Source organism: Mirounga leonina, unplaced genomic scaffold, assembly GCF_011800145.1.
Source record: "Mirounga leonina isolate KUSES-001 unplaced genomic scaffold, KU_Mleo_1.0 Mir_178, whole genome shotgun sequence".
In the NCBI taxonomy this organism is placed as follows: Eukaryota; Metazoa; Chordata; class Mammalia; order Carnivora; family Phocidae; genus Mirounga; species Mirounga leonina.
In genome coordinates this window covers 19,331,376-19,348,222 of record NW_023270464.1, presented here as the reverse complement: position 1 = coordinate 19,348,222, position 16,847 = coordinate 19,331,376, and the positions used below count along the sequence as shown (strand labels likewise).

Sequence of the window (16,847 nt, the reverse complement as noted above, 5' to 3'; positions counted from 1 at the left end):
TCATGTATGATGCAGAATTCTCACTCAGAGTCCTGGGAGAAGGCACATTTCCTTGCTGCTTCTGAAAGGCCAGTGGGTGGAGTTTTTCTAGGTCCTTCAGTATGGATGTTGCAGTCTCTAAAGCTCTCGGTTTTATCCGGGGGTCTCAGGTCCAGCTCCCACTATGTGCCTTAGAGCCACATATCCTGTTCCCTACTAAGGGAGAGGCTCTTTAGTGCTCTGATTCTGAGTTCCTTCAGGGATTTTCCTTTCTGTAGGCTCAGTTATGTGTTCATTTTGTTTTTTTAATATATTGCATTGAATATTTTTGTTTTATAGCAGAAAGTAGGTATTCAGTCCGCTTCACTGAAATTCTTTGAATATCAATTTCATACTGTCCCATCAAGAAATATGAGGTCTTTCTGTCTTTCTCTGAGCCAGGTGCTCCTCAAATGGAGAACAGGCACTTTGCAGGAGGGATACACAAAATGATTCTTTGGGATATGGAAGGAAGATTTTACAACTTTCATTTACATTGACTTTAAAGAGAAACAGAGTTAAACTGTAGACGATATATCGGTGCCTCACTCGGCCCTTTATGTTGGGCAGTTTCACTTTATATGTGCTAGAGGTTTCTAGAGGTAAGGGCACTCGAAAGGGGAGAGGACAGTGGTGCCTGTCCTCATTCACTTACTTTCAGCATGCTGTGATGAGTGGAAATTTATAGGTGCTCAATGAAGTGAGCTTATAGATTCTATTTAGTTTCAACTAAAATACAATGAAAAAGTAGCTTACACAAATTCCTGCAAAGAAACCACTGACCTAAGACAATATATTAAGACTAATAACCAGCAAACAAGAAAATGGCAAATCTGACTTCTCTTATTCCTATAATGAGCTTTCTTTTCTTTCTTTCTTTCCTTCCTCTCCTCTCTTCTCCTTCCTTTCTCCCCACCTCCTTCTTTACTGGGGGGTGGGGAGGGAATCTTTGGCAGGCTCCATGCCCAGAACGGAGCCCAACGCGGGGCTCGATCTCACAACCCTGAGACTGTGACCTGAGCTGAAATCAAGAGTCAGACGCTTAACTGAATGAGCCCCCCAGGTGCTCCCAGAATGAGCTCTTTCTAAGTGCAGGACAGGACAAGCATGTAATTCTTGCATTAAATATATATACCCCTTGTGAGTAGGTTAAGAACGTACTAATGATACATGAACGTACTAAAAAGTGCTTGGTGACTACGGCCCTGGGCAACCACATCATTCCAGTACCAAGGAGCTGTGTCAAGTGGCTAAGAAACTAACCAGAGGACATTTAGTTAGTGTCCCAGGGAAGAGCCTCATAGAACCTGGGCCCCCAAATAAACATGCAGGAGGTAGCAGACAGTGGTGGCCTCTTGTTTTCTAGAGGTCACATAGAACTTACCACTTACTTTCCTGGTGAGGCTACGTGCAGGAAGGAGGACGTAAGTGTGTGTGATATGCATAAAGATCTTGATGAGAGCTCTTCCCACGAGGTGGGGTTTGTTTTGTTTTGTTTTAAATAGGACAGTACAACAAACAGGGCTGCAGACAACATTTGGGATATAATATACCCACAAAAGTCATCTTAAAAGAATGTGAGGATAAAGCCAATCATTCAGAAAGTCACGAGAGCTGCCACAGCGACAAGTCGGGCTGCAGGAGAGCTTCACTCCACTCTTCTCTTCAAGAAAGCAAGTGGGTGGAAATCATTTTTGCAGTAGCTTTGAATCTGCTCAAACAAGTTTTTAAAAACTTCAAATTCCAGTAAGTTAATTATTTTTGGTAACAAATCACTTGGGATACTCCACACAATGACTGAAAACAAGACAATATCATGATGTCCTGATCATCTGAATCAGTCACTGTTTTGTCTGACATGGTTATAGGTATAACACGGTGCTAATCACCTCACCCTCCTGGGTGACTGGGCTGGGCTGGGGTGGCTGGATCTCCAGCCTGGTCCCTGTGGCCACGAACAGCCTCACTGATTTACCTCGGTGTGCATGCAAATATCACTACTTTCTATATATCCAACGACAGGTGTTTCTGAGACACAGTGCCTTAGAGCAGGGTCTGTGGGCCAGATCCAGCCCGTAGCCTATTTTTGTATGGCCCATACACTACCAATGGTTTTTACCTTTTTAAGCGGTTGGGGAAAAAAAAAAGACCAATATTTTATGACACATGAAAATCACATGAAATTCCAGTTTCCCTAGCGATGCTCACTGGTCTATGTTTCGCCTAGGCTGCTTTTGCACAAGGGCAGAATTCAGTAGCTGTGCAGGGACCATCCAGCCCACAGAGTCTAAGATATCTGCTAGTGGTCCTTGACAAAAAAAGCTAGCCATCCTCTGCCCAGTATCTTATCAAAACCAGGACCCGGGCTCAGTTCACAGACTTGGCTTTAAGGTGGTTTGAAGCAGGTCAGCTACAGGTCAATATGGGACATCTCTGCACGTGCAAGAACCTTCTCTTGGCAGTCACCATGACCGCATGTTGGTAAACGGCTGAAACATCCGCCAAAGTACCAGAATGAAAAACGAGCACATATAGGACCTGACGAGGGACTGCTGCGTAGCTTTAGAGTTTGAGGAAGGGAGGCTGTTTCGATGCTGACACAGACTTCTGGGACAGGCAGGGGCTTGGGGACGACAGAACAGAATATAAGAAATCGGGGCTCTCTGTAAAAACATACCAGCTGTATGTTCTACATTTGGAACCGACGACACACAGGATGTTTAAGACAGACATAACGGGCCAACCTCCACACACACCAGAAAGAGACATGGATGGATGGATGGGAAACCTGGAAGGAGCTTTCCGGAGGAGCCAAGAGGGCTGTGCCTCACAGGAAGAGGCCGGTCGCTTACCTGCACACGTGTAGGCGTCCTTGCTGGTGAAGGGCTTCACGCACTGGCTACAGCTGATCGGACCCACAACAGGGATGGAACTGAAAGTGTGCCCGTTGACGATCTTCTTGTCCTTCTCCTTCTCCTTCAAATCTTTCTCCTTCTCTTTGATTTTCTCTTTCTCTTTTTCCTTTTCCTGCCAAAGAAAAGCACCAACAGTTGATTGAACACCAGAAGGCCCTCCCCTTACCTGGGCATCCAGGTGGCATGGGGTCATCAGTGGGTGGCGGTGAGTGTTTTGGATGCAAGTTAGGAGCACTGTCCTGGACAACAGTTTTTCTAAGTTGTGAGCATTCCAGCTACACTGGAAATGCTACGGGAAGACCAGGCAGGCGAAGCAGTCCTGTTGGCTGCTTGCTCAGCGGCATTCACACCGATGGATACAACGTCCCAGGACCAACCCCGGGAAGAGGCTTCTGGATCGGGAGGAGGGGACTCTGGGGTGGCCTATGAACCCTCCTCAGCAAGCCCAAGCTTGGCCCACGGAGGAAGCAAGCAACGAGCTGAGGGCCAGCTGCAGGTAGGGAGCAGAAAAGACGGCAGCCATTCTCAGATCAGCCCTGGGGAGAGGGAAGACGATGGGATGGCAGGAAGCATTCCTCAGGGTTCCTCTCAGACTCCCTCTAGCCGGAAGTATTAACTATCCCCCACATACACACATACCATTGTTGTCATCTAAAAAAAATTCCTGCAACATGGGCACCCCAAAGTTTGTGATCATGACAACTACTAAATGCCTTACACGTGGAATCAACGCCTTCTACGTACGTGACTGCACCTGACTCCATAATTCTGAAGCGGGAAGGGTAGGCATCACGCTTCCCGTTGTACAACTGAGAAGATAAAGATGATAAATACCAGCTCCAACTCTCAACAGCTGCTATGTGCCAAGCACGACAGCAGGCGACTTAGGCATATTTTCTCCTAACAACCCAGTGAAGTACTAGTTATGATCTTCACAGCATGTTTGAGGAGACTCAGGGATGTTGAAGAGTGAATCTGAGGCCACATGCCAGTAACTGCCCAGGCTGGAAGTAAGATCCAGATTGGCTGACTCCACAGCTGTGCGCTCATTCACGACACTCTGTCACCAGCAGCTGGAGACGTGTACTGACTCACAAAGAGTCACTCGGCAAGTGACTGGCAGTCAACATCACAACCCCGGTCTCCCGACATCCTAATTCAGAGCCCATCGGCTATACTGAACCGGCGAGTGCTGGCCAAGTCTGATTCATGTACAGCCCTTGGTTAACAGAACATGTATAATAAAAATCTAAGAACTGAACTGCTACACTTTGGAACTGTAAAAACTAAGGAGAGAGGGAAAAAAAACAAAGTATTTCACTTTACAAACAGGAAACTGTTGTGACAATCAGTAACCGCTACAGAACGTAATCTTCTAATAACCATCAATAACAAGTGGAATTTTTTCAAGTAATTTCTCTCTTAACTAAATCTTGCTGCAGGCTTTTCTGTGCACAAACGTTAAACCGAAAAGCATCTGCCTCTTTGCTTACGAAAGCTAAAGCATGCTCCAAGAGCTGAAAAAAAATCTTCTATGGCAACTAACATTCTCTCAAGCCTCGCAATACTCATCAAATCCAATTAAATAATAAATAATACCCTCGTCCTTTGCAATTAGCCCAACTAGTCCTTCCAAGGATAAACGCAAAACAATAAACTCCCATTGTCTCTGTTTATTAGAATTTAGTGCTCTAAAGAAGTCAGACTCTTACCTCCCCGTGTCCTATGAATTTCACTGTTATGAGGGGTACTTCAGGAAACCGACCCCATTTTACCGACATGATTCGACCCCCATGCCAGGAAATGTGCTCTCACAGGAGGAGGGGCTCATGCCCGCAGGGCAGAGCTCAGCAGCTTCGAGTTGCCATCAGAGAGACCATAAGAGGAAGCCAGGGACTGGTTGAGAAAGGGAAGGAGGGAGGGCTGAGGCTGCTGGTTTCCTTAAGACAGGCTTAACCATTTGTATGCTGCCGGCAAAGCCAACTACCCTAGTTACAAAGGACGCGGGAAATGAAACAAAACCAATTCCCCAAAATATAGTGTGTGTGGACGGTGCTTCGGTTGCAAGATGGACACTCTGGAAGGACAAAGGCCAGTTTTTTGACACTTGGAAGTTAAGGAACACATCTACTTAAGACTCATTATGTCGAATCATAATGTATATTTCCTAAGAACAGTGTTTGGTGAAGTTTGTGGTCAAGTGATGACCAGTTGTTTTCTCAAGTGTGACTTTTCCATGTTCAACAACATGGGGAAGTTGGAGCTCCCGGTATTTCCGGGATGGCTGCAGGGAACAACTATACCAGGGTACTAAGAAGGAACACGAGTTCTTGCTTTCCCCCACCTATCGTTTTAGGCAAGCAATTACAACGAGGAGAGCAGAGAGCACTCCAGACAGCTGTAAAACAAGCTGCCGTGAAGCCCCCGTCCCGCTGCACATCTCTGATCGGAGAAGGAACCACACAGAGAACCGGATTTCACACAGACTTCAGCCTTTGCAAACACACTCCAGCGGGCACCTCCGTAAGGCTCACAGGGATAGTCCTTTTAGGGGGGCACAGGCCCAGGGAGGCAGAGCCTGTCGGCAGCAGCTCTGCAGGAACGCAGCCCTTGCCCCCCAAACGCCCATTTCAAGCCATTTCCGTAAAACATTTCTGACCGCGTCCTAGTTGTCTGTGAGGGGGAAAGCTCCAAGAAGAACACCAGTGTGACAGGATGGTCCAAAGGGGCTCACTCCACTCCCTTTGTGAATGGGACCACCATGCACAGTAGTGTTTCAATACTCTGCAGCAAGCAAACATACTTAGCAGGAAATGGTACTATCAGAAGATACTAAAAAGACAAAAGCAGAACCTGCCAGTCTTCCTGTTATACTTCCTGTTTAGGCTCGCCCCCTTTGAAAAAAACAATGAATACATTTAATTACTCATGTCAGATACTGCTAATTTTTATTTTTTTTACTTTTATTTATTTTTTTTAAAGATTTTGTTTTTTGACAGAGCGAGACACAGTGAGAGAGGGAACACAAGCAAGGGGTGTGGGAGAAGGAGAAGCAGGCTTCCCGCGGAGCAGGGAGCCCGATGGGGGGCTCGATCCCAGGACCCTGGGATCATGACCTGAGCCGAAGGCAGACGCTTAACGACTGAGCCACCCAGGCGCCCCCAGATACTGCTAATTTTTAAAAGCACATATGAAGGATCAGTACTCAAGTTCTCAAATCTTGTATCTATCTATCTAGAGAGAGATATAGATATATCTGTGCTACAGGCAAAATATGAGGAATTTTCTGTCTATCTCTATCTCAGTGCTACAGGCAAAATATGAATACTTTTTTTGGCTCCTTTTGGCTCCTTAGAATATTAGGAGTGTGACATACAGACTAACTCTTAAGCACATACAATAGATTCGTATTTAATGTAACTTGATACTATTGCCCCTATTTCTTACTATCTTCTGGTACATTCACAAAAGCCAGCTATTCTACATGAAAGGTGACTCAACCTTCTTGACACATTTGGCCAGCGGGGCACTTTTCTAAACACCTGATAATGTGAAGGACTGCCATCCAGGGTTACAGATTTGTAATTTTTTTTTTAAAGTTTATTTATTTGAGAGAGATAGAGAAAGAGAGAGAGGGGAGTGAGAGAGAGAATGAGCAGGGGGGTGGGAGAGGGAGAAGCAGACTCCCCGCCGAGCAGGGAGCCCGATGCAGGGCTTGATCCCAGGACCCTGAGATCGTGACCTGAGCTGAAGGCAGGCGTTTAACTGACTGAGCCACCCAGGCTCCCCCAGATTCATAATTTTTTGAGAGTTTCCACTGCCAGAGGCAACACGAGCCCCCAAAGACCAAATGTTGAGGCCACGTGTGAAAGAGGAACCAGTCTCACTGCAAAACAGTGCTGTCGTTTTGGCAAAGGAGACGCTCGGACACAAAAGGTCAACTGATACAGTCTCTGTCAGGGATGACAGACTCTGCTCTAACAATTTCCTTCTTTTCTCCCGCCTTTCTCTCACTCCCTACTAGCAAACTCCAGTCCTCTGAGTTATTTAAAAAGTTAAAAAGATACTGTTTAGTAATGGCTAGATTCTGAGTGAGCATGAAATGAATTATACGAATTGCTAGAAGTCAGCCCACAAAGAGGTTATTTAGTTAATATTATCTAGTCTGTGACCTGAAGCATAGTTCTCTGGGCTTCAGTTTGTAAAATAAGGAGGATGGGATGAGACTTTTTTAAAAGTCAGGTTCCAGTTACTCAATTTGATCTTACATGGTTTTGTTTATGTCTGGTTGTATTCCCTCATTAATGCAATCTGTGGTGTATTCACTGCCCTGCCCTGAAAGTTAACGTGGTCACTGCAGAGATGGATGGAAAGGGGACTCGCCACTTATTTACTGGTCTCCCAATTGAAGATCCCACATTTTAAAAACAGAACAACAAAAACAACAACTACATTTGAAAGTGTCCAAATAGATCATAAAATTTCTCAAAATAAAGATGATGATCTTTAGTTCTTTAGGAGCACCTGGCAGAATGCTGAGACCATCTACAGACGTCATTTGGTAATAGTTGGCTAATTTACAGTGATCTTTGCAAGGAGATTTTCTTTTGTTGATGCCAACCAGTGTCCAAGCCAGCAGTGATAAGTCAAAAAGATAAGGCTCTATTTCAAGCCTTGCCGCCAATCTGTGGAACACTGATAAACATTCTGCCCTATTTAACCTGAATTTTTTAAATGATAAAACAAGGCTATGTCTAAAGTTAATACTTGTATATATGATTATTCTAGAAACAATCTGCTAGACTCCTTGCATCTTTTTCCTGTTTTTTCCTGATTGGCCCACCTTCCTCCCCTTCTGCACCTGGGCAGGAAAAATGAAAACACAATTCTGGTGGCAGGTTTTGTGGAAAAATGCCTTTGAGGATTGAACCTAGCATTTGCTACAAGAAAGTGATCTTATTTACAAAACCTCATAAAATTCATTGGCTCTACTTCTACCAGCCCACTTAACTAAGGGCTTAAAAAGTTTGCTGTATTTTGGCGGGGGGGGAGAGGTTTGAGGGGAGTGCAAGGGGTGCACTTTTAAAATAATATTCTTGAGTTCAGTGTTTGTTCATTCCCTTACTTCTACGTATATACATACCAAGCACATGTATACACATGCAATATATATAGTGATTCCTTGGCAAGAGCTCCTTCGCTGATTTCCATTTAAAAGCTTTGTTTTTTTGTTATTTATTTTGCTGGCATCTGGGTGGGTGAATGGAGTACAGGGGAAGTGGGAGGCATAAAGTTTTTTCCCCACTGATGGGACACTGAATTGGTTTTGGTTTACACTGGGAATCAGTATAAAAGTAACTCTTTGTCTTCCTTGCTTTTAAAAACACATTGAAAAAAATTAGAAGAGTAGCTATCTCTATGTGGGGTATTACAGGTGGTTTTTATCTTTTTATTTTTATATTTTAAATATTCCTATGAGTATGAAAAAAAACAGACAAAAATGTTTAAGTACTTTAACATAACCTCACTCACTAAAAAGAATTCACTGCAACATGCACATCCAATTGGGACTAGATCTAGGAATCCACTCTCATCTTAAAAGTTCTTGTAATTTTCTGTGGGACAATCTTTCTAACCTCTAAATCCAAATATAAATATCTTAAATCCCCTGATCTTGGCATAAAATCCTTCAGGTACATTTTATTTTATTTATTTTTAAAGATTTTATTTATTCATTTATTTATTTGAGAGAGAGAGAGCGCGCGAAAATGAGTGGGGGGAGGAGCAGAGGGACAGGGACAAGCAGACTCCACGTTGAGTGCAGAGCCCGATCTCACAACCTCGAGATCATGACCAGAGCCGGACGCTTAACCAACTGAGCCACCCAGGCGCACCCCCTTCAGGTACATTTTAAAGCTGGTTTACCAATTAAGACATGTGCTTGAGCGTATGGAATCTGAAGCCAAAGAGGTCCAGATTTGGACCTCTGTTCCACTAACGTGGGGGGCACACAACCAGATAGGGTAGCTGACTCCCAGAAAAGGGAGATAATATCTGCCTTCCACGGCTGTGGAAAGGATTCTATAAAATAACATATGAAAAGCTCTCAGCACACAGTAAAAACCCAATCAGTGGTATCACCTTTTGTCGCCATTTTTCTTCAAATATTAGGCTATTTCAGAGATTATTTCTGGGTTTATTTCCTTATGTCCCCATTATTTCATTACTTTTTGGGTGTATGCAGGCTGTGACAGGAGTCCACGGGTGAGCAACTAAGGCGGCCACACAGGGAAGGCCCCCAACGGTACTTACTCTGCTCTTCTTACTGCTGGACATTTTATTCTTGATGTAGCTGAATGTACGACTGACTTTCGTTCCACTCTTCCCTTCAAAATCTTTCTTGGAGGGGCTCTGTGGCAGGAAACTATAGGTCTCTTCTGTTATGCTAAATAAAAACAAGGCAATTGATTTTTTTAAAAAGACTACAGAAGTTAATTAAAAAAAAAATTAAACACAGATTAAAAAATACATTTCTCTGCAACCATATACATCTGAGCTACAAGTCACAGTCAACTGACATACACACATGAGAACGGGAGGCAAGAGCAAGGATGGACAGAGGCTGCTGGGTGGCTCCACACAGTAAGATCCGAGAACAGAGCACAGCACAATGCCCACGCTCCTTGGCAATCAATCTGGTGCATACAGCTTTGCAGTTTTAGGAGGGAGGCTACGAAGAACCTAAGTCCACCTATGATGGACTAAGTTTGGATCGTAGGAAATTCACAATGGCTCATTTCCTCAAAGAATGCTGGGCACTTGTACACACAATCCATTACACAGAAGAGGAATCTACGTGTACGTTTCTGAGGTGTTCTACAAACCATTATTTTTTTTTATTTTTTTAAAGATTTTATTTATTTATCTGAGAGAGAGAATGAGAGAGAGCACATGAGAGGGGGGAGGGTCAGAAAGAGAAGCAGACCCCCCCGCCGAGCAGGGAGCCCGATGCGGGACTTGATCCTGGGACTCCAGGATCATGACCCGAGCCGAAGGCAGCCGCTTAACCGACTGAGCCACCCAGGCGCCCCTACAAATCATTATTTTAAGAACTTTTCTGCAGAAAAGTTGTTTACCTCAAGGGCCTCTGAGAGAGAACAGAGGCACAACTCAAGAGGGGGGAACAACCCTCTTCAATAGCTAAGGTCTGTTCATGTATAAAGAACTGCTTACAAAATAAAGCAGCCTGTCGTGACGATGAAGGGGAAATGGTGTGAGAACCACTGCCCTAGAGGACAAAGGATCAATAAACTGTCACAGAAATGCAAAGAGAAGCATTCATACTGAGAGTTCTGGATCACTGAGTAACAGCTTATGCCTCTGTGAAAAGGAGAGCAGCTTAAAGTGCAGGGCAACAACCAGAACCCCCATTATGCTTACATTAGAATGCTTTAGAGTCCCATAAGCATGACAAGATGAATATAAAAATAAACAATTAGTCAGCATACAAATCTTCTGCCTGCTGTCAAGTAAAGAACCAGTTCAGTTACTTGGACAGAACTGTGTACCATATCCGTGCAGGCAGAAGAAAAAGACTTTAAAAGCTTAAAATGGCTAAGGCAGCAGTAACACACACACACACACACACACACACACACACAATGAAACAAAATGTTGTCGGGCTTAGGGACAACAATTCCTATAAGCAGAGTACTAAAGTTCACAGAGTCAAATACAAGTGTTTCCTCTCCTGAATAAACATGCAAACATGTATCCTTGTGACAGTGTAGAGAGCAAAAGTAAAAGACTCTTGAGGACATTATTTGAAAAGGCCAGAGCCTTCTTTACAAACCACTTGTAGCCATTATTCCAAATTGATTACTCAAGGAAGTAAGAATCCCATGGGCTGAATTCACTTCTTGGTTGACTTAGTTAAACGTCCTAAGACATTTTGGGTTTCCTTCATTTCATCTCGGGGAAAGGAGTAACAAAATAAACGTGCAGTACCTCTCGGTCAGGTTGGCACTGGTACCGAGGAACGGCCGTGAATCTGGAAAACAGAAACGGGAGAGAAAACGTTGGAACTGAAGGACTGTGCGTGGATGATGGAGCCGATGTTTAGAATGTTTACGACGATACGTGTAGAACAGACAGAGCGTCTGAAAGCCAGCGCGCGGTGCCTTCTCTGTCTAAGCAAGGGTTTGGAAGAAGGAAAAATTCTACTCTAACCCCTCAATATCGGAACTACAAACAGGCGGCAACAGAGGCGAATTCCCCACGACAAAATATTTAATCCAGGATTCAAGCTAGTGAGCAAACCCCTAAACAACATTTTTTTCCTCATGTTCAAACATACAGGAAACAGGTTTAATTCCTGTTCTTGTCAATGCTCTGTTTCCACAGGCCATCTTTCTGAGATGACATCACAGGAAGAACATAAAATCGAAAATTAAATATCGTATTCTGCATGCTGTTCATTTTGCTTTCAAAGGTTTCCATACCAAAAAGTCTAGCTAATGTATATCTGATAATTTCGTGAGCATTCCTAGAAGGAAATGGATAAGTGAACAGGAAAAGAGCATCAGAGCTGGCTTGAAAGATCTTGGTCTTGTCCCTAATTTGGGGTGAGATCTTGGGATTTCATTTCCTCATCTGTGAGACAGGGAGATAAAGCACATGGTAAAGTCCTTGCCAGGCTGACACTGACAATGTGTAGGGCAGATGCATCCTTCCTCCTCCTATGACAACCAGACCATAAAGTGAAGCAGGTCATTACAAGTAAGGGCCAGGTCAGACAGCAGGGCAGTTAAGTGGAGCAAACAGAAGGAACACTACATTCTTTTATCTATGACATGTTAATAAAGCTTGAGCTACTTTAGGACTTACAGGAGAAGGTCTCAATCACACAATGATAAATGGTTTCCAATTTTTAGGAGATCAGGTATAGAAATACCAGTAGGCAAAGTCTGTTCCCAAGTACCACTGTTGTTATAATGTGAACAGGACACACACTTCTTCCTTCAGATGGGTTTCAAGGATTACTTTGAGATTATTATGATTGTTATAATTTTATATTATAATGAGATTATTGTAATATTTTAATTTGATAGAGATTTGAAGATGTTCCACTACCACATTACCAGCATTCAAAACTCTTAAATGTCCAACCTGCTCTAGATTCTGAATAAAAATGCAAAATGGTAGCTCTTGCTAAGTAAATAGCCAACAAGAAGGAATAATGCCTAAGAAACTTAAAAATCAATTCTAAGTCTTCAAAAGACTGCTCTCTGTGGTTTTTCCTTTTACGTATTTGGGTTCTTCTTCTATTTCACTTAAATGCATGGTAGTAACAACCAGTTGTGAAAGATGAACAGAGTTAAGAAGAAAATCTGGGATCCGTCCCCGAGTTCTGCATGATCTAGGTGTGAAACAGCAGTTTAACCTCAGATGCTTTAATTTACTTAAACAAAAAACCAAGAGTGTGGTTTATATCAGTGGTTTTAAAACCTTTTCTACCCAAGGAACCTTACATGGTAGAAGCAGCATTAAATTCTCTCACGCTGCCAGGACTCTGTCTGTACATGGGAGCAATCACCTTTCCCGGGAAGTTACCACCCTAGTAATATGAACAAGTTAACGTAAAATCCACAATGAGGAAAAATACCAACCAGCAAAGAGCCTGGCCAAGAATAAGCTCCTAGCAGTTTTCTGTTGAATAAATTAAAAACTGAACAAAAATGTGATTGAGTACTGGGACAATCTTTGACTCTTACAAGGATTTCCAACCTTTTCACTGCTGAAAAAATTTTAATTCATTTGCTGTGACATCTTAGATGTGGCTCTGAAAACAGTGATTAATCCACCAATGCCTGAGATTCCTAAAGTGTCATCAAGTTTTCAGAGCACCTAAGAGGATGAAATAACCAACGTTACTTCCACGGTACCATTATAGACAAAAGCGGAAAAATCTGTCACTGAAGGTGGCTTGTGAGGTGCTAGGGCAGGTCAACAGCGTATTCCAACTAGGCTTTTCTTCAAGTCCTGAAGTAACCTGCAGACCTAATATACTATAACATTCCAGGGTCAGAACTACTGGATGGACATGGTCAATATTTTCAAAGTGTGTTCCACATAATACTAGTTTTGTGAGGTGTCGTGTATAATCAGGCACATATTGTGGTTACCAAGCTAGTAAGTTTGGGAAACACAGCTCATTGAACACTGCCTTGGAAATTCACAATGTGCACATCAGCACCTGAAACCAGCTTAACTGGAATTTCCTAAATTTATGTGGCCATGAACCAACCCTTTCTTTATCTTCCTCTCCCCTCCACCTCCCTAATGCCTACTGCTATTTTTGAGTTTAAGGAACACATTTTGAGGAATGCTAGACACTTGATTCAAAGGTCCCTTCAAGCGTCCATATTTTTATGATTCCATCATGTTGGGTTAACTGTATAACCAGTGCTGTTTTATATTAATAATTTTGTATTAGTGGTAGAAGAAATGCCACTGGGACCTTTGTTTTAGTGGCCATAAATAGACCTATTTCCCGGGGTATCACAAATACTTTGAGCTGAAACAGGCTTGAGAATTTCTGAACACTCAAAGTTGTAAGTGGATTTTCATAACTTCCCTCCTATTACAACTGGTATAAAGTAAGTATCTCATGGTATGCCTATTACCAAACATCTTTTAATTGTGAAAAAAGGACTGAATATAATAAGACCTCCATTTAAGAGAAATTAAACTTGTTACTGTACATAAAGGTACTTTCCTGTAAGAACAATGCAAAGGGGTCACTCTGAACTTAATATTGCTTAATTATAAAATTTTAGTATTTAAATAAATAGACACTTAAATACTGTTGAAATATAGGGTCAGCAAGTGGTAGGGATTAGGGTGTTCAATTATATGAATACTAATTCCCTGAGACTCATATTAGTTATATGAAATGAAAATAATTCATTATTTACACCTTTATTATAGAAATGTTTTTTCCATTAAAAATAGCAATCCTGAAATATTCTAGAAGTCCTGAATAATTGAAAACAGTGATTTTTCATGGGGAGGGGAGAGAATTCATTTCCTTTCCAAGATTACCAAAACTGATACTTTATAAAGTTTTTAAACTAGGCATTATCAATTAAGGATATATTAATCTGAAATCCACACCGCAGTTTAGATTGAAAAATAAAAGTTCCGAAGGAAAGAAGGTAGGAAGAAAGGAAATGAATCTATAACGCCCACCCCCTAATTCATGGGGTGTAACCGCAAAGGAAAGGTATTTTTTCTTTCTTTTTTTTTCTAAAGTAATCTCTTTGCCCACCGTGGGGTTCGAACTCACAACCCTGAGATCAAGAGTCACATGCTGTAGCCCGTGAGGTGCCCCAAAGGAAAGGTATTTTTAAAGACACGTGTCGTCTGAAAGGTGAGAAGAAAAATGTTTAACATTAGCTTTTAAATACCAAAGGTGGATATCTAGGTGTCCCATGAGACAAAAAAAGCAAAATAAGGAAAAATGAAATTTATGTTATCAAATAGAAAGCTCTGTGAAATTAGTGCTCAGTACACACAAGGTACAAGGTGGGACAGGAACACATGCCCATGCCCTGTAGTCAGGCCACGGGATCAACCAGTGCAGGTGGTGTTCAGAAGGTCAAAATGGTTTCATCCAGGTTAATTTTCAAAGCGAAGCATGAAGACAAGTGATTTAGAAATGACGGCATGCAAGGGATAAAAGTCCCCAATTTCTTAGTTAAGCTGACAGCATTTTCAGCACTGGTCAGACTCTGGAGAATAGCCACGGACACCAAAGTTGCTTACTTACTATGCAACTCCTCCTCATCATCACTGGAGTAAGAAGAGCCAAGAGAAAAAAGGGTTTTAGACTTAAGGAGATGTGGAGAGATGCGGACGGAGAAGGAGACCCGCCTTGCTGGCTGCATCCGCGGCTGGGCTGAGAAGTGGGTTCACAGAAGACATTAGTGCACGCAGACTGTTCCAGAACAAAGTCAAAGGCACCTCAAACCAGGCTGAACAGAATCACGTCACAAGCCTGTTTGGTTCCAGGAAAGGCTGTTTAGGCCAGCACCATATTTAATTTTCCATCTTTATTTCTGAATATGTAGAATTCCAATACAGCTTAAAAAATTCATCCAACAAAACAAACACCTACTTGCTAGAGTAAGAAAACAAGTCCATTATTTTTAACGGTCATTTTTTTTTTTTTTAAAGATTTTCTTTCTTTATTTGACAGAGAGACACAGCGAGAGAGGGAACACAAGCAGGAGGAGTGGGAGAGGGAGAAGCAGGCTTCCCACGGAGCAGAGAGCCCGACGCGGGGCTCGATCCCAGGACCCTGGGATCATGACCTGAGCCGAAGGCAGACGCTTAACGACTGAGCCACCCAGGCGCCCTAATGGTCGTAATTTATAGCTGGAGTTGTTTCCTTCAGAGTGAAAACACCTGGAGGGGTGGTGTTTCTCAGGATTCTGTGTTTTGCTCTCTTCTCCCTCACCCCAAACCTCCTCACCCCCTGCCCTCCCTAAAGTACAGTCAGCATAGGATAGACTGGTGACACACACCTGCCCTCCCTTCAGCCAGAGCTGTCCTTTGGGCTCAAGAGACTGCTCCCCTCTGGGGGGGTGGGGTTGGCCCACAGGCCACGCAAACTGAGCAAGCACGGAAGTGGACTCCGCTTTTCCTCCAGACCTGCTCCTCCTCCTGTACTCCTTTGTTTGGTAAGTGGTACCTAACATCCAAAGAATTACTCTGAACAGAAACCTGGGCACCACCCTTGAAGGCGTCTGTCACGCCTCACTCAGTTCTTTTGATTCTGTATTCCAGAATTCTCGCCTTCTCCTGATCCGTCACCTCTGCTCCCCAACACTGACGTCAGTGTGGTCTCTCTGAAGTGTCTGAATTGCTCCATTCAATCACCTTAAATCACTCCACTGCCCTCAGACAAGAAACCCAAATACCCCAGGTCTTGCTTTCCACATACAAGCACACCTCATTTTACAGCACTTCGTTTAACTGCACTTCGCAGATATTGCAACTTTTACAAATCGAAGGTCTGTGGTGACCCAGTGTTGAACAAGCCTATCAGTGCCATTTTGCTAACAGCATCTCCTCACTTTGTGTCCATAAGCAGTCTTGATAATTTTTGCAATATTTCAAACATTTTCGTTATTATGACATTTGTTATGGTAATCTGTGATCAGTGATCTAATGTAATTGTTTTGGGGCGCTACACACCACTCCCATATAAGACAGTGAACTTTAGCGAGAACAATCAGCCATTACCCACCTTGCCCACCGGGCCTCCCTGATTCCTAGACACGATATTGAAATTAGGCCAATTAGTAACCCTGCAATAGCCTCTGAGTGTTCAAGTGAAAGAAAGAGTCCCAAGTCTCTCACTTTAAATCAAAAGCTAGAAATAATTAAGCACAGTGATTAAGGCAGGCTGAGAGCTAGGCCTCTTGTGTCAAACAGCCAAGTTGTGAAGGCAAAGGAAAAGTTCTTGAAGGAAATCCAAAGTGCTACTCCACTGAACACATGAATGATAAGAAAGGCAAACAGATTTATTGCTGATATGGAGAAAGTTTTAGTGGTTTGGGTCAGAGATCACACCAGCCACAACATTCCCTTAAGCCAAAGCTTAATCCAGAGCAAGGCCCTCACTCTCTTCAATTCTGTGAAGGCTGAAGGAGGGGACGAAGCTGCGTAAGAAAATTTTGAAGCTAGCAGAGGTTGTTCAGGAGGTTTAAGGCAGCCAGCCATCCCCACGACATCAAACTGCAAGGTGAAGCAGCAGCGAGGTCTCCAGAAAATCTAGTGGAGATCATTTGAATATGAAGGTGGATCTTCAGCGTGGACCAAACAGCCTTCTATCAGAAGACGATGCCA

The 16,847-nt window shown here is 43.1% G+C and overlaps 1 protein-coding gene across 17 annotated transcripts in view; it reads right to left on the bottom strand.

Moving 5' to 3' along the window:
* The window catches only part of AKAP13 (A-kinase anchoring protein 13), a 320,846-nt gene that overhangs the window by 48,684 nt on the left and 255,315 nt on the right, over positions 1-16,847 (bottom strand). For 11 of the 17 annotated variants that reach the window (XM_035024073.1, XM_035024072.1, XM_035024075.1 and 8 more), the window contains 4 exons: positions 14,764-14,892; positions 10,941-10,983; positions 9,246-9,378; positions 2,871-3,045 (listed from right to left, as the gene is read on the bottom strand). In XM_035024073.1, the coding sequence (XP_034879964.1) occupies positions 2,871-3,045; positions 9,246-9,378; positions 10,941-10,983; positions 14,764-14,892 (480 nt within the window). The remainder of the gene's footprint in view (positions 1-2,870; positions 3,046-9,245; positions 9,379-10,940; positions 10,984-14,763; positions 14,893-16,847) is intronic. The other 6 variants (XM_035024081.1, XM_035024083.1, XM_035024082.1 and 3 more) reach the window with 1 other exon arrangement.